This window comes from Pteronotus mesoamericanus, unplaced genomic scaffold (genome assembly GCF_021234165.1).
Source record: "Pteronotus mesoamericanus isolate MK-2021 breed Mesoamerican mustached bat unplaced genomic scaffold, CSHL_Meso_final contig_169, whole genome shotgun sequence".
Lineage (NCBI taxonomy): Eukaryota > Metazoa > Chordata > Mammalia > Chiroptera > Mormoopidae > Pteronotus > Pteronotus mesoamericanus.
In genome coordinates this window covers 19,205,507-19,228,147 of record NW_026555068.1, presented here as the reverse complement: position 1 = coordinate 19,228,147, position 22,641 = coordinate 19,205,507, and the positions used below count along the sequence as shown (strand labels likewise).

The 22,641-nt window shown below is 40.7% G+C and overlaps 1 protein-coding gene across 1 annotated transcript; it reads right to left on the bottom strand.

Annotated features, from left to right (window-relative positions):
- Positions 1–12,098: 12,098 nt before the first annotated feature.
- On the bottom strand, positions 12,099–22,361 carry TRIML2 (tripartite motif family like 2). Its single transcript, XM_054565841.1, has 7 exons — positions 22,173–22,361; positions 21,839–21,934; positions 19,363–19,548; positions 17,683–17,823; positions 16,596–16,618; positions 16,333–16,433; positions 12,099–12,685 (listed from the first exon to the last, which is right to left on the bottom strand). Exons 1-7 carry the CDS (start codon positions 22,359–22,361, stop codon positions 12,099–12,101), a joined length of 1,323 nt encoding a protein of 440 aa, XP_054421816.1.
- Between the last annotated feature and the right edge of the window lie 280 nt (positions 22,362–22,641).

Sequence of the window (22,641 nt, the reverse complement as noted above, 5' to 3'; positions counted from 1 at the left end):
CTAAACACTGGCCATACTCTAACCCCCACTTCATTTATCTAGTCACATGGTGAAATCTGGAGGGTTTTTTTTTTTTCCTTTCTTTCTTAATTCTTGATAACGTCCATGGGTCACCCGGCTCCTCAGGATGAAGTCACCATTTCCATGGACTGGAATTTGCTTCAGGATACTTGTGCCCTTTGGTGGAACAATCCCAGCTGCTGCAGGAGGCCTGGGTGCCTGCAGGCCATCCTTATCTCAGCCTCCCTGGCGTCATGGGTTCTTTCCAGATTGTTCTCTGCTCGTACTCCCCCGTGAGAACATTCTTCCTAAAAGAATCTCAAAGGTCCTCACAGAGGTCAAAAACCAGCAGACCAGCATTTTTGTTTGCCTGCTCTTTTTTGGTCATTACAATTTCACTTGAGTGACTTCAATTAATTTCATTGTTAATTCAATTAAAAACATACTGACTCCTCTTTCTGTTGGAAAGTGACAGGAAGATCTGGCAGTAACGTATTCTCTGTTTCTACCTGGAGACACTTCCGTGGAGTGGGAAGACCCCCTTTGACCCGGTTAGCACGGCCCTGCTTCATTCAGTTCTTCCTTACACGGGAGGATTTCGGGTCACTGGCCCAAACCTGTGCTGCTCAGTGTCGCCTGCACATGAGCGGCATGAGCGTTACCTGGGACCTTCAGAAATGCAGCCTTTCAGGCTCATTTCTCATCTGCTTAATTAGAGCCTGCATTTTAACACGAGCTCTAGGTGACTGTTTCACTCGAACATTGGAGAGGCATCGATCACGTCCTATCTCACCTCTACTCACCACCTACTAATGTGCAATTTTATATTCTGGAAATACTGAACTCCTTGGCAAAGGCTACCTAGATGTACAACACAGAACACACAGAGGATGACATGGTTATCGTGTGAATTCCCTTTCAAAAAACTTGACTCCAAGAGAAGCTTTTAATAATCAGATGGGCAAAAAAATCAAGTTGGTCAACCTTTTTCACCAGCCAGCCAGCTTGCTCAAGAGCTTACGAAATCTTGAAAACAGTGTCATAGCTCCTGGAAAAGAGACAAGTGAGAGGAGTACCTGGGTCAAAATGTAAGCGTCAAAGAACACAAACACTAATCGAGCACAGTTCCCAACCTTACAAACTTAGACGCCTTTATATATTTCGTAACGTCTTTCCTCATAACCTTAGAAGTGTGAGAGGAAATGATATTCCTTAGAGAAAATAAATATTTACATTCAACAATTCTTGGATTTTGTTTTTGAAAAATTTATTATAAAATTGCATACTTTCTTATGAGGAGCACCTATAGTAGTCTGTGTGCTGGTAAATATTTAATAACTTGCTGGGGCTGCGGGGAATCATTTGTAACATTCATTGATTTCCGTGGTGTAACTATATCCACCAGGACTGATTGCAACGTGTATATGTTATGTCGGCTGGCTGGTACAATTCCGGAAAATTAACAGTTGGCTCTTGATGGCTCTAGCACAGCAATGAGCAGGAGGAATGACAAAATGATTAACAGGGGTTCAGATCTATTGACTTGGAGTGGGAATGAGGCAGGAAAGTTATAACAGGGAACAAAGGTCTCAAGCTCTGTCCCTTCCCTTTTCCACCTTAACTGGAATATCACAGATGCGACCTTCACTGACCACCTGTTCCCCCACTTCTCCCTTATAATTTTCTGTAATTGGGAGGACCAAAAAGAAACCTACCTGGAGAGGAGAGACAAGGACGGGCCGCATGGGCAGTCACCCCACCAGCGTCAGAAGCAGAGGGCCGCCCTATCCCATCCTTGCCCACGTTTAATAAAAACCTTCCACCTGGACCCCGTTGCCACATCTTGTTCTCAGTGGCCTTCTACTCTCATTTCTCAAGTGCAGCCTATTGCTTTAATAAATTTTCTGTGTTTTGCTAAATCTTTCTGTCTCTCTCTCGAATTCTTGTTTTGTGACAAGAGAAGAACCTGGATTGGGTTGAGGCTTCCCTGGGTACCGCTCAGCACCAGGAAGAAACAGAAATTGGAAGAGGTTAAACAATTCTTTCAGTCAAATTAAACTAACTACCTCAGTAACACAAAGAAAAAAAAAAAGCAGCATCTCTACTATAACCCTACTTTTATGACTATAGCTCTCTACCCACCACAGAGAGACAGAGAAATACTCCCAGTAAGTGGCTTTATGTGTTTCTGGACGTGACCCAGTTAAGAGGCAATGTCCTGGAAACTCAAGGCAAAATTTTCTTGCCCAAGAAAGAACTGAAACCAACATAATGTCCTACCCTTAAGTTAAATAGCATGACAATCATCAGAAAGGATTTTGCAACTGCTTTAGGCAGTTTGCTCCTGAAAGATAAGACTGTGAATGACCTTAAACAGCTTGAATGGTTTGCTCACTCATACTTGGGAGGCCCCTTGCCTGGCCGTAACCCCTGACTCTCTGCTCTGATGTTGTAAACTTGAGTCAGCCTCTATCCATTCTCTGCTTGGCAAAACCACCTTAGAAATGACCTGATGGAAACCCTAAACCTATACAAGTTCCCTTCACTTATTTCCCCACTTGTAACCCTCCTTAGAGTGTGTTTTCCCTCCCTGCAGTAAGCCGTATCTACATGCATTTGCTTTCTGGCGGTCTCACTGTGAGAGTAGGCAGTTGTGTTAGACACGAGAGAATCTCAAAATTAAGAAATCTCCCTTCCTGGCCCCCACTTGGATGCTCTTGCTTGGGTGAGGGCCATGCCTAGAACTATAACAACCCTCTCTGATCAGTGAAGGTCACTGCAGAGGACGAGGGGCAACATGTTGAAGAGCGAAGGCTGGATGGAGTGGGGCAAGATGGAAAGATTATGGGCCGGGCTGACCAGCCTTGAGATTGCTGAGCTGTCCCATCAGCCTCAGGTACACTTACCTCCATCCAGCCTTCCTGCCCTGTTTGTCACAGTGTTACAATGTTCAGTGCTGCTTCGTCACTCCATGCATTATGGCAGAAGGGTAGCATCTCCAGTGACCTGCCTATGGCAGGAAGGATATGCCTGAACTAAAGGACACAGAGGCATGAACCCTGGGGCCAGGTCAGATGATGTCCTCCATTTGTTTTCGTAAATCACAGAGCAACTTCATTCGAGTAAGATGGCCCTGCAGAGCAAGGGAAGACACCCTGGTGCCCCCGCGTCAACAGGCTTTGTACAGTCGGTCTCAGGATGGATCCCAAAAGGGTAGTTTTAAGTTGAACCATAGACTCTTTCTAAGTCATGCTTAATTACTATTCAAAAATACTTCTGAACACAGTTTATGTTTTTTCTATTTCCGTTAATCGAAATTCTACAGACATTGAGATCTTCCTAGCAGAACACATCCTTACCCTGGTTCGGAAGAAAAACCAATCTGCCCTTGGATTTATTGTTTTCGATCTCTTGTTATTCTGGCTACCTGGCAGATCCTGTATTGATCAATCAATTTATTAATAATGAATTGTTAGTATCAATAACTCTTGATATTAATAATTAATGTGCACTGATTTATCAAGAATTAATGTTTATTTTGTTAATTGTAACACTCAAAATAATTCCTGTCCATCCACAATTCAATCCACTGTTGTTTACTACTTGTTTACAGCTATCAAGCTTGCAAACCATTAGCCTAAGGAAGCACAAGTTTTTTGGTTAGGTACAAGTTTAATGGAACATTGTACTATTGCTAGAGGACAAAATCACTCACAAAATAACCAGTAGCTGATCACCAGCCTCTGCACCAGATCCCAGCTGGATCATTTCTGTTTCTCTTTTCTCCTCAGGCATGCTCTTACAAGAATGATTTTCTGGATTAGACTGTTTTCATTTTATTAAGTTTCCCATAAGTGCCAACTTCTGAAGGCCAGCAACCTTAATAGTTTATTTTTATTGATTTACTTTGACCACATTTTCACCTTATTTGCCCAGGATTCAAGCTTGTCTGAAGAGTTCCCTGGGCCTCCACTGCCTTGCCTCTTATTAACTTGTTTCCTTTAATTCTCCTCTTTAAATTGGTAAGGTGTGCCTTCTATCTTTTACCTTTCTTTAGAATTATATAATGAAAGCTAAAGAACTTGATACTAGTATTCACTTAAAAATTCCTCACATTAGTATTGTCACAGAAATAATCTGATATCCCAGGTAACCTCTGACATTAAAATGTTCTTCATTGGTTAAAGGAAATAGAGTTTACTATTTATTCATTCTCCAAGATTTTAAATTTACTTCTATCGAAGGAGTATGTACACTTCAGTTCCTAAGATCAAAAAGTACTATAAGGTTTATAATTAAAAAAAAAAAAATCATACCGAAACAAAATAGCAGGTCCTTTTCCTCCATTCCTGCTACCTGGACATAATCATGTTCAACACAGTACTTTCTACAAAATTTACATATCCCTTAACTTCATTTTTAGACATTATTAATGATGTTCTACTATAAGAAACAAGGATTAACTTTTATTATCCCTTATTCCCTGAAGATAACCTCCCTCCCCCATCATTCCAATATAGTTATGACATCTGATGAAACACTTTTTCATTGTGTACTTAGTAACCACAGAAATAGTCTTTAGTTGAACAAACATACGTACTCATTAATCAACAACTTTCCTTTTCATGGAGTTAACAGTTGTCTCATTTTTCCATATGAGTTTCCTTCCTTCATTAAAAAAAAATAATAATAATGTACCTAACACTAACTCATTCCTTAAATTTTCCATGGAGCTATAAACTCTTCTTGATATAGTCAAATATCAGATAATCAGTTTTATTTCTTTTTTTCCTTCAAGATACCCTTTTTGTGAATCTTCTACCTTTTGTTCTAACCGGGCTAGCTGTTGTCATTCAGGGAGTTTTCTCCTTCACTATCATTTTGATAATTCCCTTTTAGTCCACCTTTCCTGTGTGTCACATCTACCATTCCTGGGATTCTTTTTTTCTTGTCATACCCACCCCCCACTCTCAGTGTAATGGAGCACATTCTATTACAGCTTGGTGAGCACAGGTGCTCAACTGAGAATCTGGCCAGGCCTGGACTGTAAATTGGCAAGCTTTTCTTCCCAGGTCCGGGAAAGGCGTTGCTCCTTTGACTTTAGTATCAGTAGTGAGAACTAAAAAGCCATTCCACTATTAGATTTCACATGTGTGGCCTATTCTCTTCTCTTAGCTTATCTTTATCCCTAATATTCCAGGACATCCCTGATAATGCTCCGCCTTGGTATGGATGTCAAACTGCAAAGTTGCTAGACTGCATAGATAGATGGACGGATGGACGGACGGATGCATGGATGGATGGATGGATGCATATTCTTCTACTTTTGTTTTATGGGTTTTTTTTTTTTTAACTTTTCTTATTCTCGCTCTCCTTTCTAGGACATTTCAAATTATATTATTCCAACCTTTAAAAATTAAAAAAGAATATATAGCATTTCTAGAACATCTTTTGATTTCTCTAATTACAGCAATGACAATGTTGAAGTTTTACTCCAAATTCTACCTCCTACTGTTGGTCTTTATCTGTCATTCTTCATATTTTTTCTGCAATGATTATTTACTGTTCATTTTTTATGTATAAGTAGAGTACTTGACAAGGCTTGAAACTATGCCGAACAGCAAACACCAGGTCTTTTCTCTCAGGCAACTTTTCTCCTGATCTAAGAGTCTGCCCCGAGGCAAGGGCAAAACCTGATAGTCAGGTTTCCAGAGGCCAAGTTGGGGTAGGAGCCTGTCTTACTGTTTGGTATGCAAGAAAAAAGCCCATTTATTTTTAACAAAAAGTTCGTTTACCAACTAATGAATGAGTAGCTACTATGAACCTTTCACAGGGTTTAAGTGGAGAGACAGTGGTAAGAAAGACATCTTTTCCAAAGGGAAAAATGCATTTAACATGCGTTCTCTATGAAAGTATGGCTGTCCTGTCAAATGAAAACAATAAGCCACTGACCTTCTCCTTGACGGGCAAAACCCATCAAGTTTCCAACTAGCCAGAGTTACTGGAGATACATATTATCACTAGACTTTGAAGTATTAGAGGAGTTTCAATCCTGGTGCAAGAATGCAAATTTAAATAAACACACCTAAAACAGAACTCTTGAGAACTGCTTGAATTTTGATTCTCGTATAAGAGCCACAAAGAAATTTCCGGGAGCAACTATCCCCAGCTAATGGGAAAATGACTCTCAGGACTTCCAATCAGTGCACAGTCTTAACCTATAATGCACTCTGTTTATTTGAGTATCTATAGCCTTCTCTTTAGCAGGCCTTTCACGTGATCTTTACGGCTAAGGACAGCACTGCTCTATTCCATCCAAGACATTAGAATACGCTGCTGTACATGTGTAACAAATATCATCTGTTTTCGATGACTGAAGGGGCTTAACCCCTCCTCACACATGGATTGTCCTCCTTTTTTATTTGAAGAAATAAATGAGGCTCCACATCCACCTCCTGTGAATATATCTCGGGATTTATATCTAAGCCAGAAAGTTAGTCTGCTCTCAGGTCAAAGAATATTCGATTCTGATTTTCTAAATTATAAATATTGGGAGACATATTTGGCAAAACTTGATGGTCACTGGATCATGACAAAATGATACTAGAGACTTCTCATTAGCAGCTATCATCTTAACAAAACAAACAAAGATTCTTGAGTTCCTTAGACAAAATTATACTCCAAAACTCCAAACTGTCTCATCTGCTCATTGATGTCAAGAATCTTTCTTTTGTTCTTATGCAAAATACCTAGCATATCGTGACCCCTTAGTAATATTTATTGGTTGTCTTGTACACCATTTATTCAAAGTCCTTGTCATCATGGAGGTTACATTCCAGAGAGGGAAGACAGATGATAAATAATAATAATTCAGGTAAAAATTTATGCTATGAGGAAAATACTGTAGGGTAAGAGTTAAAGGAATGAAAGTGAAGATTGGATAGAATGTCCAGGGAAGACCTTTCTTAGTGGAGAGTAGATTGTGGGAGACAAGAGTGGAAGCAAATCCAGTAAGAAGCCTAGTGCAGTAGTCTAAATGAAAGACAGTGGTTTGGACTAGTGTGAGAAGAGGGAAGATAGTAAAAAAAAAAAAAAAGTTTGGATTGGGATATATATTGAAGGTAGAGCTAACAGTACTTGCTGGTGGATTGAACATAGAATGATAGCAAAATAAAGGAGTCAGTGGTGATTCCAAAGCAAACTGAAACAAAGGGAACCGTGAAGCTTGTATAAAACATCGGGTGCCTAAGAGGTTGGCACATTTGGAAATGTGGTTGGCTCAGGCTGGAGGTAGGGAAGACATTCCTGGTGGAGATTGGCATGTCCTTTCCATAGGTTTTTACAAGAGGATTTGCCCTAAAACAGGTGAGGTGTGTCACGCACCTTCCAGTATCCCACATTACTATGGGCGCAGGAAACTAGTATGTCCACCCTTCTATCCAGAACAAGAAATCTAACTCCACAATGAATGTAAAGTAAGGGTAGTCTAATCTCTGAGGATATTCACATGTGTAGTCCCTGAAGTAAACATCACTAGTCTGTGAAGTGCTGAAGCTCAACATCAATAGCTTTTTGCTTCAGAAATTTCACAAGCCACAGAACGAGAGTTAGGGGACTGCTCGAAGCAAACCCAGACCTTCAGACCCACCCCCTCTTTCAGGTAGAAAGTCCACTGGTATCTCTATGCACCTGGGAGGACCACATAGCTCTCCTATCTGAAACAAGAAATACAGGAGAGCGTAATCTGGAGCTGATCACAGTGTGTTCACTAGGATGAACACAAAGCCCATTAAAATATTCATTTAGGAAAAAAAAATATCATATAAGGTTTTAAACTATTCTTTAACCAAGAGTTGTGTTCTACAAATACGTAAATACATTTCATGCAAATAACTTCACATTAAGTCTCCATCAGCCTATTCTTTCAAAAAATGTGAACTTTACTTTTACATCTGTACCAGGCCTCACCTTTCCCCTGCTTCCCCTCCAGCCAGACTGTTATCTCACTGAATACCTTTAGGGAGATGCCATTCATGGACGTGGACAGACTAAATGACCTGGTTTCTCAAGAGTGCGTCACTCACTATCTGGTGATTTTTATCTGTCTTAGTAAAATAGTACTTCTTAGAATTAAAAGAATTAGGTAATACATATAAGCATTTGGAACCTCATCTCACAGATAGCCTAAGTACAAACTTAAATTATTTTAATATGTAGCATTGAATTCTAACACCCTTTTTGTCATTCTGCTGCGCTTACCCATTGCTGCAGAGAATTCCTTCCTCTCGCCTTGGGTAAATTACTATCTAATGTTGTTTTTTCCCCCAGGCAAATGCCCCCATTTTTTTCGCATGCTCTCCAAATTGTCAAGACAACTAAAAGGCAACTTTCTGCACCTCTTCCCAGTCTCCATCTATGTTCTTTGTAACTTCGGGGTAGCGCTGATGGTATTTATCATATTCTAACTTGGAAATCCAAGAAATCAAAGCTTCAAGTCATGTACTTCCCCATTCCCTGTAAATTCTTCCTCTCCTCTTTATCCTTTTCTGCTTTATACAAGATCAAGAAAATCACCTGCAGTGAAGTCACACACCTTTCCCTCTTTTCATCCACATAGATTATTTCAGCAGGCTACCCTGTGTACCCACGGAAAGCCTGAGTATGCCTGGGTGGGTATGAGCTTTGAGTCTCTCCTGAATTCTTAACCTGGAAGTGTTTCAGTAGTTCAGCTGTAAAGGATTGCACAGCTTGACTTTGCTACTCATTTGTAGAGTACTATCTCCAAGTTATGACTGAAGAGTGAAACTGGATTTTTTACTTAAATGTGCCCTGACCAAAAAACTTATCGTGTGCAAGGTGTTTTAAGGGTAGAGATATCTTTCCAGTGTGGTGAGAATCAGGGGTGTCCAAACTTTTGGCATCTCTGGGTCACACTGGAAGAAGAGTTGTCATCTTAGGCCACACAGTAAATACATTGGAACATGTAGTCACAAAAAAAATCTCATAATGTTTTAAGTAAATTTACAATTTTGTGCTGGGCCACGTTCATAGCCATCCTGAGCCGCATGCAGCCCACAGGCCACAGGTTGGACACCTCTGAATGTTCCAAAACACTGGGGGCTTCTCTCATGGTCCCAAGATTTCCTAGGTCTTGCTTAGAACAGATATCGAAGACTGTGCAACTTCCACTTATACCTTGTCCCACCATCTTCCTAAAGCAGCAGTTTGATGTGCAGCCCCAGTCACGTGAACCAAACATGCTTGCTCAGCACTAGAAGCAGTTTGCAAAACTCATCCTCACCTGCAAATTCACAATCCACCTCCCCAACATTATCCCCAAGTCTGTATATCTTAAGACTTAAAATTGCAAGCCACACAAAAGGATGTACCTGCAGACCAAAGCGGCCGTTTTCGGTTTTTTGCTTCTGCTAATTTTTGTCTTGCCTGCATATTGTAAACACCCAGAGGACTTTGGAAACATGATGCCTGGGTTCCCACTGGAGATTTTAAAAGTATTTGTTGAGTGTATGGGGAGCAGGGGGTGCAGGTGCTTTTGAGATTTTTTTTAAACTCAGGTGATTTTAGCATAATTTGTAAACCTGTAGCTGTATGTGAAAACATTTTCACACCAACCCTACTCATGTGGGATGAACGGTCATTGTCCCCCTCCACACATGCACAAGAAGTTACTTGGAAATAGGGTCATTAAGTTACAGTGAGGCCCTACATGTGGAGTGGGTCCCTGATCCAACATACCTGGATTACCGGTCCCCTTATTTACCATGTAAAGAGAGCGCGCCACAGGGAGAACTAATGAAGACAGAACCAGAGAAGGGAGCGATACATCAATAAGCCAAAGACCGCCAAAGACCACCAAAGACGGCCAGCAAACCGCCGGAAGTGAGCGGCATGAGGCAGTCTTCAGGAATAACCAACCCTGCCAACGCCTTGATTTTGAGCTGCTAGCCTTCAGGAATACGAGACGATACGTTGGTGTTGCTGAAGCCACCCAGGTTGCGGCACTCCCTTACGGCTGCCCTCGCAAACCACACCACGGTTTCACCCATATTCTCACTCCCCTTGAGTTTCCACAGGCATCCTTCCCCTGCAGGACTTGGCTACTCCACCGCCACCCGCCCGCTCCTGATTTATACTTCCTGCTTTTCCTCCTCAAATTCTTAATATGTATTGAAGGTATGTGCTGGGGACTACTTAACACCAGAAGAGAAAAGAAGAAACACAAATGGGCAGTCCTTACTCTCATGGAATTTAGTCGAGGGGAGAATGCAATCAAATGACCGCCCAGATACAACACTGCACTTGTGCTTTGTGTAACAAGAAGCTGCCATTACTGGTGACCTCCTAGGATTCACCCTTGTTAAGGATGTTGAGGAGGAGTGCCACTTGAGGGAAAATCGAGAGTGAATCAGAATTAGCAGAAGCTGCCGCAAGTACAGGGACCTGCATGAGCAAAGTCTTTGTGACCAGAGGGACACCCTGGATGTCCTCATGCAGAAGGTGAGCAGGCCATGTCAAAGTAGTATTTTCAAAGGCCTAAAAACAACCCGCGTACACATAAAGATGGACATGTGTCAAAGATTTTATTGAACTCAGTAATTAATTAGGGATCCAGCCAGAGAGTAAAATCGGTTCCAACAAGAATGACAAGCAGTTTATACAGAAAATCAGGATTATAAAAGAAATGTTAAAATAAGATTGCTTAGGTTAGATACAAAACTGGTTAGTTCTTCACCGGACAAAATAAAAACACCTTTGGGGATAGCTTTTTCCTACCAAGTCAGTCACCAAGTTAACATGTAACATCACAGTGTGCCGGTTCTCATCAAATGGTAAACACCGAAGTCAAATGCAGGTACAATTTTGTAGACAACTTAAGTAATTTTTGTGTTTTTGTTAGACGATGTCCTACATTCTCTTTTGGTTTCTAAGTTGGGGAAAATAGTTCTTAATAGTCAAGTTGCAGAGACAGGGGAAATCTGATGTTAAGATGAGGGTAAAAGTTTAGTATCATAGACAATTACTACAAAACTTTTACATTTCTCTATATAATAAATCCTTCCCCCCCGTCAGAAAATTGGGAAGGGGTCTGAGAGCCACTGCTTTTGAGCTTTTAATCTTAATATTCCAAGTAGTTATCTCATTTCAAACGCATTCACCTAACCCAATCCCCACTTCCAAGATAAGGGCTACCTTCCCCTCATGTCTTCTCGTGATTGGGTGTGAGATGTGCAAAGATTTTTTTCTAAGCTACGTTTTTACACACACACACAAATTATGCACATGATGTCTAAAAGGAAAACTTTGAGAATTCTAAATCGTTGATTAAAAATTTTCCCCTAAAACACAAGTCAATAAAACTATACCAACCCACATCCCAGAAGAAGCTATTTTCTTGTATTTGCCTTTGTTCCTTTTATTTTGCTCATCCTGAAGAACAGAGACTCCATAATACATAAAGAGAAAAGTCTTTCAGCAGGCGGTCAAATAGAGAAAGACAAGAACATTACAAACAACATTATTTATGTGTTTCAAAACACTGAACCATCAAGGCTTGTTTTAAGAATTATAAAAAGTAGAAAACTTGAAAATAATTTTAAAGTATTTGCATTTTTTAGCAACACCTCCTCTTTCCTCTGATAGAATATTCAGGGAAATTAAGTTGTTCTCCACTCGGAATGATAAATGGTACAAAGCCTTGACACTGTCAGTAACAGGATCAGTAATAGGGTGTCTCCATTCCACAAGTAACTACGGTATCTTCAAATCTGAGGTCCTGATTATACATAATTTTGTTTAAAAAAAAAATCTCTAGTCTTGAACCTAATCCTACGGATTCCAGACTACATTTCTTCTCTAACTTCCCAATCTTACTCTGCTTATGCATTTAGTGTTCTAATTAGTATGGGGTCCTTCAGTAAAGACTGAGCCTAAAGGCAGCCTCTAACACCAGATACGTGCAGAAAGCCAAAGGCTCTGGGGTAGGGAACTGAGTTCCGACACACATCTTTTATTGGATTACTTAATATTTGTGTTGCAAAGTCAGGCCCTTGACTTTTGAGCCCTTGTGGTTTTAGATCTCACACCCAGGAGGGCTGAGGGTCAGCAGCAGAGTTAGAAGAATTAGCCTCCGGGAGGCAGATGGTGAGAGAGTCTGTGTTTGTGCCTGCATTTGGGAAACAAAGAGAAAAGGTAGGCCTGAGAGCTCCATGGAACACAAGATGAGAGAAATTATAAATGAGGAGCCCCTTTGCCACATCATAGAATGATATCTGCCCATACTTATAGTCTAGGAAAACTCCAACTTTGTGTATCTGCTCTCCTGAGGCGACCCTTTTTAGAGGAGGAAAGACCCAGAAGGTATACTCGGTTTCCATCATGGATCCCGTGAGTAAGAATTTCTCTCCGGAGGCTTTGAGCATGATATCCTGCCCACTGGCAGTGTCCTCGTAGACGCCCAACTGCCATTTCGTTGCCTTTTCCACATCCACCTCCCAGTAATGCCTCCCTGAGGTGAAGCTCTCCTTGCCCAGCACAGAAGCACTGAAGTCAAAGCTCTCTGGGCTGCCAGATACATTGGGCTGGACATTTCTGAATCTCACGCTTCTCAGATCCTCAGATAAGGTAAGGCAGGGATGAGCTGTTGTGGGATCCAAAGTTACAGGTCCTGCAGGGAGAGAGAGATTTGGTTAACTCAGGGGTCCACCAAAGCCAGTGCCAGGGACTATTTCTAACACACAGGGGCTTCCCAATGAGGGGGCACAAGTCTGACACAGATATGGAACAGGAATTATGGGAGAGTCCAGGAGAGGAAACCACTAAGCTTTGTTTTAAGAAAAGACATCACAGAAGAAAAACGCCAACAAGATTATGGAAGGAGATACAGCATCTCTACAGAGGAAGAACAAAACAAACAATTAACAGACTACAAAAGGTATAGAGGTACCTTTCAAACCATGAAGGGACTGGACCAGGCTGCAAAAATGTCCTAGAATCCTGTCCTAGCCAGACATCACCTGGGACCCAACTCTAGTCCCCTGAAGGTCTCCCCCAAGCCCAAAACAGCTGGAAGCATTGAGTCTCCTAATAAACACAGCTGATTCATGGCTCTTCCCTGTGACAGAACTGCTCTCCTCATCCTACACATCACCAGGGTGGAACATGGATGCCTAGAAATTGCTGCCAGCAGGCCCTTGATAGTGACTATAAAACCTGTGAGACACATCCAGAAAAATCAAGCTGAGAACAAGAAAGCTCAGTGTGATTTCTTATACTTGAATGAAACTGATACTTGCCTTCGTATCTCTGACTGTTTCTTCTCTTATCTCTTTCTGTTCAGACTCTACATATAGTGATTTCTCATGGCTTGGTCCTGGGTCTTCCTTTTTACTCTTACAGTCCTTTCCCCCATGTGACTTCCTCTAGCCTCAGTGTTAAGTATCTTCTATATATTCATGACTTATTCCATGAACAAGCTGCCAAATACCAGGTGGGCATAACACAGGCCTTTCGGATACACTGCGTCCAGAACAGAGTGCTCAGACTTCTCCCTTTCCACTTTCTACTTTTCAGTTAATAGCGCACTCAGTATTTAGTTGATTAAGCCATAAACCTGGAGTAGTTCTTTACTCCTTACTTTCTTTAACATCTAATCCAGTAGCAAGTTTTATGGCCAAAGGAACTTAAATCTCTGGACCTGAAACACAATCCATGTCAGTAGTAGGGTGATCTTAAAAGCCACAAAACCTTGAATTTTAAATTTCAAATTGTCCCAGGCTCTTAGCATTTCTAGAAGATGGGCAGAAATAAATGTAAGTTCTTTCTGGAAGAATGCACACCTTTGTTCTTGGCCTCACAGAATTTCTAAAACTGATATCTAAGGAAAAAAGGAAAGCTTTCCTATTCAGACTCTAAAATAATTTTTGCTTACTATGTTTGAAGGGGGAAAAAGCTTAAAAAATATCTACAGGATATAGGAAACTGAAAAGTAAAGCCAGGCAGACTTGACAAAGAACCACATATATTGTCTACAAATGAAAATACTAAAATGAATTAGCTAAAGTGCCAATGGATGATTACATGGAAAGAAAGCTATAGGTCAATATGCTTCATTAATATAAATACAAAGGTTCTTTTAAAAATATTAGCCCATTAAATCCAGAAATATATAAAATAGAGAAAACATCACTACCAACAATTTACCCTGGGAATGTAAAACCAGTTCAACACATGAAAATAAGATAATTCATCATATTAACAGATGAAGAAAAACCATGTGAATATTTTTGTAGATACAGAAAATGCATCTAATAAATTCAACATCCATTCATGATAAAAAGTTTTATCAAACCAGGAACAGAGGGGAACATCCTCAACTTAATGAAAGGCAGCTATGAAAAACATACACTTAACAACAAACTTAAAAGTGAAAGACTTAATAATGCTTTCTTCTTCCCTAAGATCAAGAACAAGACAAATTTTTCTCACCAATTCTATTCAGTATTATTTTGGACATCCTAGCCAGCACAATAAGGTGAGAAAAATACCGAAAAGACTTACATATTGAAAAGAAATAAAACTATATTCATAGATTAGCAAACTATCTTTGCACGAAATTCCAAAGAATCCAGTAGATCTAATAAATGAGTTTAGCATAGTGATAAAATACAAGGTCAATATTCATAAATCAACACTTTTCTATATATTAGCAATAAACTAAAACTAAATGAAATTTAAATTAGAATTTGATATGTAATATTAATAATAGCACTAAAAATAAAATACTCAGGACTCCATCTAATTAAATTTGTACACTATTTGTTTGCTGAAAACTACAAAATACTGATAAGAGAAATCAAAGACTACCTAACTATACAGCTGTATCATCTTATCCTTAAATTAATTTACACAGTCAACATAATACCAGTGAAAACCCCAGCGGTTTTTTTTTGTACAAGCTAACAAGCTGCTTTTAAAATTTATATGAAAAGGAAAGGATATACAGTAACCAAAATTATTTTTTAAAGGACAAATGTGGAGAACTCACGATGCCCAATTTGATGACTTATAGAATAATCAATCAAGCCAGTGTGATATTAGCAAAAGAAAAACAGATTAACACAACGGTCAATGGTTTTTGAGTCCAAACAGACTTGCTCACATATGCTGATTTTCAACGAAGGTGCTAAGTGTCACATAGTGTGCCCTCTCTCTCTCTCTCTCTCTCTCTCTCTCTCTCTCTCTCACACACACACACACACACACACACACACACGATATTTGATATATATTTCTTAGGATGCAAAAAAGCAGTCATAAAAGAAAAAAATGATAAATAAAACTTCAAAATTTAAAACTTCTCTTTGAAAAACTCTATTAGGTAAATGATAATATAAATCACACACTAGGAGAAATCTTTGAAAATCCATTATCTGATAAAGGATTTACAATCAGAATATAAAAATAAATCACAAAACTCAAGAAAATAAACAATTTTTAAAACTGGGAAACGTTCATAGATACACCTCAAAAAAGAGCAATAGTTAAAGGGTAAGCAAACACATGAAAATAGGCTATCTTTAGCCATTTCAGAAATGCAAATTAGAAATCAAAGCGATATACATATGCTTATTAGGTTAGCTCTAACAAAAAAAAGAAAAGCAGTAATACCAAATACTGGCAAGGACACTGTAGAGCAACTGAATCTCTCCTACGTTACTGGTGGGAATGTAAAATGGCACAGATACTCAATCAAGAGAAATAAAGTCATGGCCACACAAAACTCTGTAAGAAATTATTTGTGGCATAAAGTTGGAAACAATGTTAAGTGTTCAGAATCTCAGAATGGTAAGTAAAAAAATGATAAGTAAATTCAGACAATGGAATGCCACATGACAACAAAAAGGGACAGACTCCTGATACACCCAACAAACTAGGACGTGCCTCAAAGGCGTCACACTAAGTGAAAGAAGCCAGACTCAAAAGGCCACATACTTCATGAATCCACTGACAGAACATTCAGGAAAAGGAAGAACTCTGGGGCTGGGAGATATAACTCCTTCGTTACATGTACTGACATTTTTTTCCCTAGAAGTTTACAATTTTTAAATAGTGGCATCAGCCTGCAATTGTGTTGCAAGCCCAGGAAAAAGATAAAGAATTTCCACAGGAGAACCTTTCAATGTAACATCGAGCAATTATTTCAATAACTTTGTAATATATATAAGCCCATTAAACTCTCCAATCTTTTATATCCTGAAGCTTCTGGAATTTACTTTTACGTATGGTAGGATGTAATAAAAGATGTCAACTCACTTTGAAGCACTTCCAGTATCATCCTCATTCCTGGTATTTGGCATAATCTCGGGTCCGTGATCTGGGCAGGCTCTAGGCTCTGAAGCAGCATCACCCCATTGCTCCTGTCAAGGAAGGGCAGTTGCAGTTGTGTGGCAGGCCCCGGGCCTCTACGCGGAGGGTGATCCCACGACACCAACTCCCTGCCCCGACCCCCGCACTTCTCCCACGTCTGCTCCCACGAGTCCGGCTCTGACCCAAGTATTTCCAAAATAAAAACGTACCGTTCAAAACAACACCGGGCATCCTATGGGGAGAAAAGGAGACACGGTTACTGTGAATATCTGAGCCACGCCTTTTGAGTTCTGCCCATGAAAGTATCTTCTAATAATGAAACTCAATTTCCATGGAATAGCTTCAGCTTCATGATGCTAGTTCTCAGGTATCAAATTTTAACACTGAATAGGAAAAGTCAAGAAAAGGCTTGAAGCCATCATTATATCCCCAACAGAAATATTTTCTGTACCTCCTCAGCCTTCTTAGTCACAACACTCATCGCGCCAATTCAGCCCTTCTCTTTGCTTTCTGTGCCGGGGGTGGCAAGGGCCGAGCAGGGGAAGGGGCCAGCTAAGCGGGGTGGGGGGAAGGTTCGAGCCACGTCAGGAACTGAGCAAAACTGGGTCACACTTACCTGTACTCTTTGGAACTAGCCTCGGCCCTAAAATGGAACCTAAGGGCTCATGGGTGGGGGCTTCTCAAATAAAAGCACCCACACGCAAATGTGGGCCTGGCAGAGAGAGATGAATAGACATTTCAAAAGATGGTAATATACTTGTTAAAAAGACGATGCCAGTTACTATACAAAATAAAAAATATACAACATAACAAATAAACATCCCAAGGTTACCACTGATTAAAATGTTTTTGGGTTTTTGCCAGAGGCAATGTGAATGTTAACAAGCATACATCTGTATGTGTAAACATATTCTCCAAAACCAAACAAAATGCAGCTCTGCATTTCTTTTCACTTAACCAGACATCTTGAAGATAATTTTTTAGTGCCCATGGAGCTTCTTCATTCCTTTTTTATGGTGGCAGAATGTTCTATTGTATAGATGTATCCTAATTTGACTAACCAATTGTTTACATATTAAGGGACACTCAATTCAAACTTACTATTCATGATTTAAGGGGAGTAGCTCTATGATTTTAAGATGACTCATAATGATATTGATGATTAGAAAATAGCCAAACAGCCTTCAGGAATGGTTGAAAATCACTGGATATTGAGCTCTGGAAATGATCCCTAATGAGTACAGCCGATTTCTCATTTCTCAAATACTACAATGAAGGTTCTTTCTAGAATCTTACCTTGAGCAACGCTATGGGAGTTTCCCCGCACTTCTTCTCTAGCTCTGCGATGACCTGCTGGAGGCTGTAGATCTGTTCATAGATCTTGATTTCACTCTCCTGTAGTCTTTTCATGTTCTCTTTCCCCAGACTGTTCAGTCTCTGCAGAAGCATCTCCTCATTAATATTTTCCAACCAGTAATTTCTCTCATTTGCTAATTCAACCTTCTTTTTAAAAAACCCACTTTATTGCCTGCTGCCCCTGGAATATACATAACTGGATAAGGCCAGGATATCCCTCTGCGTCAAGCAAGACGCCTCAGAAACTTGACTGTGTAACAATATGTTGACGTGAATGGTGTGCCTGTAGTCTGCTTATTCAGATAACAACCTGGCCCTAAAACAGATCATTGTTTACTTTGCAGTCTTATTCAAAAAATTTCCTATTTCCTTCATCAAATTAAAATTAAGATTTGAATTAAAAAAATTAAGTGTCAAGGAGAATAATTAATCAAGTCACTGACATCAGCTTCCTTTTTATCCTTGCAGATGCTCCACATAGGCACAAAGCACATGCTACCTATTTTTTGATTTTACAGAGAGAAACATCAATTTGTTATTCCACTTACTTACGCATTAATAGGTTGATTCTTTTTAAAAAATTTATTGATTTTAGAGAGAGAGAGGGGAAGGGGAAGAGAGAAAGAGAAAAGAAAGAAGGTGGGGGGGGAGAGCACGCGAGCTACCTGGCCAAGACTACAAACACTATTTTAGAAGCTTATGTAGAGTCTCTCCCTATTTTCTTCCCTCTCAGGTGTGCATCTCCTACACACTAAGGGTCCCCATGAGACCTGCAACCAGGGAGCAACGGGCAGTGGCAGCTTGTCCTGTCTTACCCCTGACCCCGTCTCCAAGCCCCCTTTTCTCCGACTTTCCAATGAGCCAAAGCAGCCCCGCCTAGGCTCTCTCCTGTAGCTTCTTCTGTCCTAAGTCCTTTCCTGTTTCCCTGTCCCCAGCTTTCGTAATGTACTCTCAAAAGCACCTGGACTTTTATCATGAAATCTTTCCTGCATGAAGTCCAGAGCCCACACACTATGGGCCAGCCCACGGCAGATGTGCTCTACCCGGTTCCGGTCCGGTGACATGGAGAGTCGGGACTACGCTGGCACTCCAAGAGGGCTTCTGGGGGCTGGCAAATTGTTGGTTCTTGATCTGGGCGCTGGGCCTTCAGGGGTGTGTTCGGCTTGAGAAAATTCAGTTATGACTGTGCTGTTATTCCTCAATTTGGCGGGGGCGGGGGGGTGGACGCTGATGCAGATTGTCACACTCAACCCTCACATCAGTATAGTAAACCAGGAGCCATTATTATCCTCACCTTCCAGCGAAGAAAACCAAGCCCAAGGCCACAGCGAAGCTGGTCAATAGGAGACCCCAGATAGGAACCTCATCAACCTGACTTCAAAGACTACGTCTAAACCAGACTGAAATAATTTTACAGTATTCCCTAATTCATGTGTCTTTTCATTGGCATGTAAGTGTATTTGCAATAAATTCTCAGAAATAAAATTGCTGGGTGCATATATACATTCTGTTCATAAATACATTGGTATCACTGGGTGTCTTATTCTGGAAATGACATGTTCAGCTCTGCTTTCTGTCACGCTCCCAACATCGCAAGGAAGCCATTTTTCAACATCTCACCTGTATTGCTTCCTGGAATTTCTCCTCTAGCTCTGCGACAAACGCCATCTTCTGAGTCAGAGTGGCTTTTTTTAAGTTCAGGTTGAACGTGGCCCCTTGCAGGTTCATGTCATCCTCTTCAGTCATCAACCGGAATATCATCTTATACTCAGATTCAATCACTTCTTTAAAATTCTGCTCTTCTCCCTTCAGCACAGAAAAAGGTATAACGGACTTCAGGTTCAACATCACACATTACCCATGAATCTTGTCCATGTCTAACTTCAATATAAAAACAAGAAAATAGAGAGTACAGGGCAAGAAACAAAAGGACAAAATACAAAGGATGAAGGAAATTTCAGAGTGAAGATCAATCAAGGTATCAATATAAACCTAGAACATGAAATGCAGTTGAAGGAATGTTAATTGATTTAGAGGAATCTACAACTGCAGTGACTAAAGAGGAGGAAACCAGAAAAACTGGAAGTAATCACCAATGAATACCGAGCATGAGAAAAGAGAAATTAATGAGCTATTCCAGGATTTTTAATCCCTTTAATTCCCATCTGAGGGCATTATTTTTTTCACTGCATTTTTAAAGAGAAGGGAAGAGGAAAAAAAAAAAAAACCAATGTGAGAGAAACATCAATTGGTTGCCTCCCGTACATGCCTGGATTGGGGATTGAACCCACAACCTAGGTATGTGCTCTGACCTGGAATCAAACACATAACCTTTAGGTTATGGGATGACGCTCCAGCCAAGTGCGCCAAACTGGCCAGGGCTACTGTAAGATATTTGGACTCAAGCAACTGAAGAACAGAATTGCCAAAATTTACAAAGGGAAACTACAGAAGGGATAGATTCCAGAGGTGGGGAATCAGGAGCTCAGTTTTGGATATGCTGATTTTGATTAGTCAATTTGCCATGTGAGGAGAGATGCCAAGTAGAAGGGTGAACAGGAAAGCCCATTCTTTGTAAGGCAGGGCTGGAGATACACATCGGGAACATTCAGCTTAGTGATGCTTAATCTCATGACACTTGATGGACTCCAGATTTATCAAGAGCCTGACCGCTTAGCCCCTCTACCACCACCCCACCAGTTCACCATCACCTGGCCCTCATTAATGCCACAGCCCCCTCTTCCAGCCCCACCCCCGCTCTCACCCTAGGAGGCTAGCCTCGCTTCAGCAGCCAGGGCATTTCTGTGAAAATGGAAGTTACATCACACTCTTCCTCTGTTCAAAGCTTTTCAGTGTTTTCCTTTTTTCATTTCGAGCCACCTGTTCTATATGATTTGGACTTTTTATCTCCTGATCTCATTATCTTCTAGTCCCCTTTATTCTTACAATCCTGAGTAAACACCAACCTTGATACCTTCCTGCACGTCCTTCCCTCTGCCTAGAACATTCTTCCCAGGACCACATGGCTCAATTCCTTGGGTCTTCCCAAATGCCAATTTCTGAATAACAAGGTACTGACCACGTTATCTAAAGCTGAACCCCATGACTTCTGCTTTTCAAAATAAAAATTTTATAGCACTTAACATGAAACATACTATACTTTGACTTGGAGATGATAAACACACAATATAATATACTCATGATGTATTACACGATTGTATACCTGAAATTTACATAATTTCATTAACCAATGTCACCCCAATAAATTCAATAAATAGAATGAAACATACTATATATTCTTTTTATGGTTTTCCTACAGTAAAATAGTTACACAAGGGCAGAACTGTTTGTTTTTTTCACTGCTGAATCCCCAGCACCCAGCGTATTTTCTGGCAAACAATGGGAAACAAGTATCTGTTGAATGCATGGTGCCTGGGCTGAAAAAAGTTGGGGATCAGTTGAAAAGTTCTTGCACAGCCAGGCAAGTCTCCTCTCTTATCATATTCAACTTAGATGTTTTTCTTTAAAAACTGAAAGGGGGAAGACCCAAAATCTGGGGTATGTGGCATAAAATAAGTGAAATATGAAGAGAAGGCTTGAAATCAGAAGTGAAACTTGTGCATTACAATGGCAAGTGCTCAATTTGTATGGTCATTCTCAAACTGCCCTTTAAAATGGTTCTGGGATTTCTATGACCACAAATGCATGACATGTTCCTTCTCCTGCGGCACTGTTATATGGTGTTACTAACCTTTTTGATCTTTGCCAAGAAGGGTTGCAAATGCCATCTAACAAATTTAATTCAATTAATTTCTATTTTTCTTACCATGAGCAAAGTTCAGGATCTTCCTGTATGTTCAAAAGATATTTGCATTTTCCTTTCTGCGACCTCTCATTTCTTTGATCATTCTATTAAGTATCTAGTTTTTCACTTATTAGCTCTTAAGCGCTCTTCGTCTAAGAAATTAGCACTTTTCCTACCCATGGATTTGAAGTATCTTCTCCTGTTTTGTCATCTGTCTCTCTACTTTGTTTATATTATTTGCTATCCAACATTAGAGGCAATTTTCTTCTCATAATGAAGATAGGTGCTAACCTGAATAACCACCATTTTTTCCTGTTCCTCAGCCAGTAGGATCTTAGTAACGTCAAGCTTCTCCTTCAACGTGTTCAACAAGTCCCGGAATAACTTCTGCAGAGAAAAAGATCACAGAATTCCAAGTAAGGCAACTGCCTCAGAACAGTAGGAATCCCAACCTAAGACAACTGAAAGGTCAAAACGTGGCGCTTGTCTAATATTTTTTTGATTAACCCTTAACCAGAGGAATGGTATTAGAGGATCAGAGTATCTGCCCCCGAAATATGTAAGTTACTAAGTAAGAGGAGGCAGCCATCCTGCCCCAACGCCCTGGAATCTGGAGGAGGCTTACCCTGTAACTCTCAGCAGCCTCCTTTATTCCACACACCACATGAGTCTTATGCTCCTGGGACAGGAAACACTTGCCACAAAGCGTGACTTGGTCATCCTCACAGAACACCAGAGGTGGTTCCAGGTGTTTCTGGCAGTAGTCATCTTCTGCGATGTTCTGCTGTAGCTCGGGGCTGAGCCATTTAAACATCCTGGCAGAGAGTCCCAGGTGAAGACTGGGCTGATTCTGATGTGAAATACCTCCCTGCACGGAACAGGAGGAGAGTGGCGGTGTTCTGGGACAGACACGCTCGTCAACCCCAGCGGCCGCAGTCGAGTACCTGAGCGGAACACCACGTAGAGTCCTGTGATCCCACCCTTCCTCGTCCTCGGAGCAGGTCGCTAAGCGGACTCCTGCGATCTGGCCCTTCCTCTTCCGCACAGTAGGTCACCACGTGGACTCCTGCGATCTGGCCCTTCCTCTTCCGCAC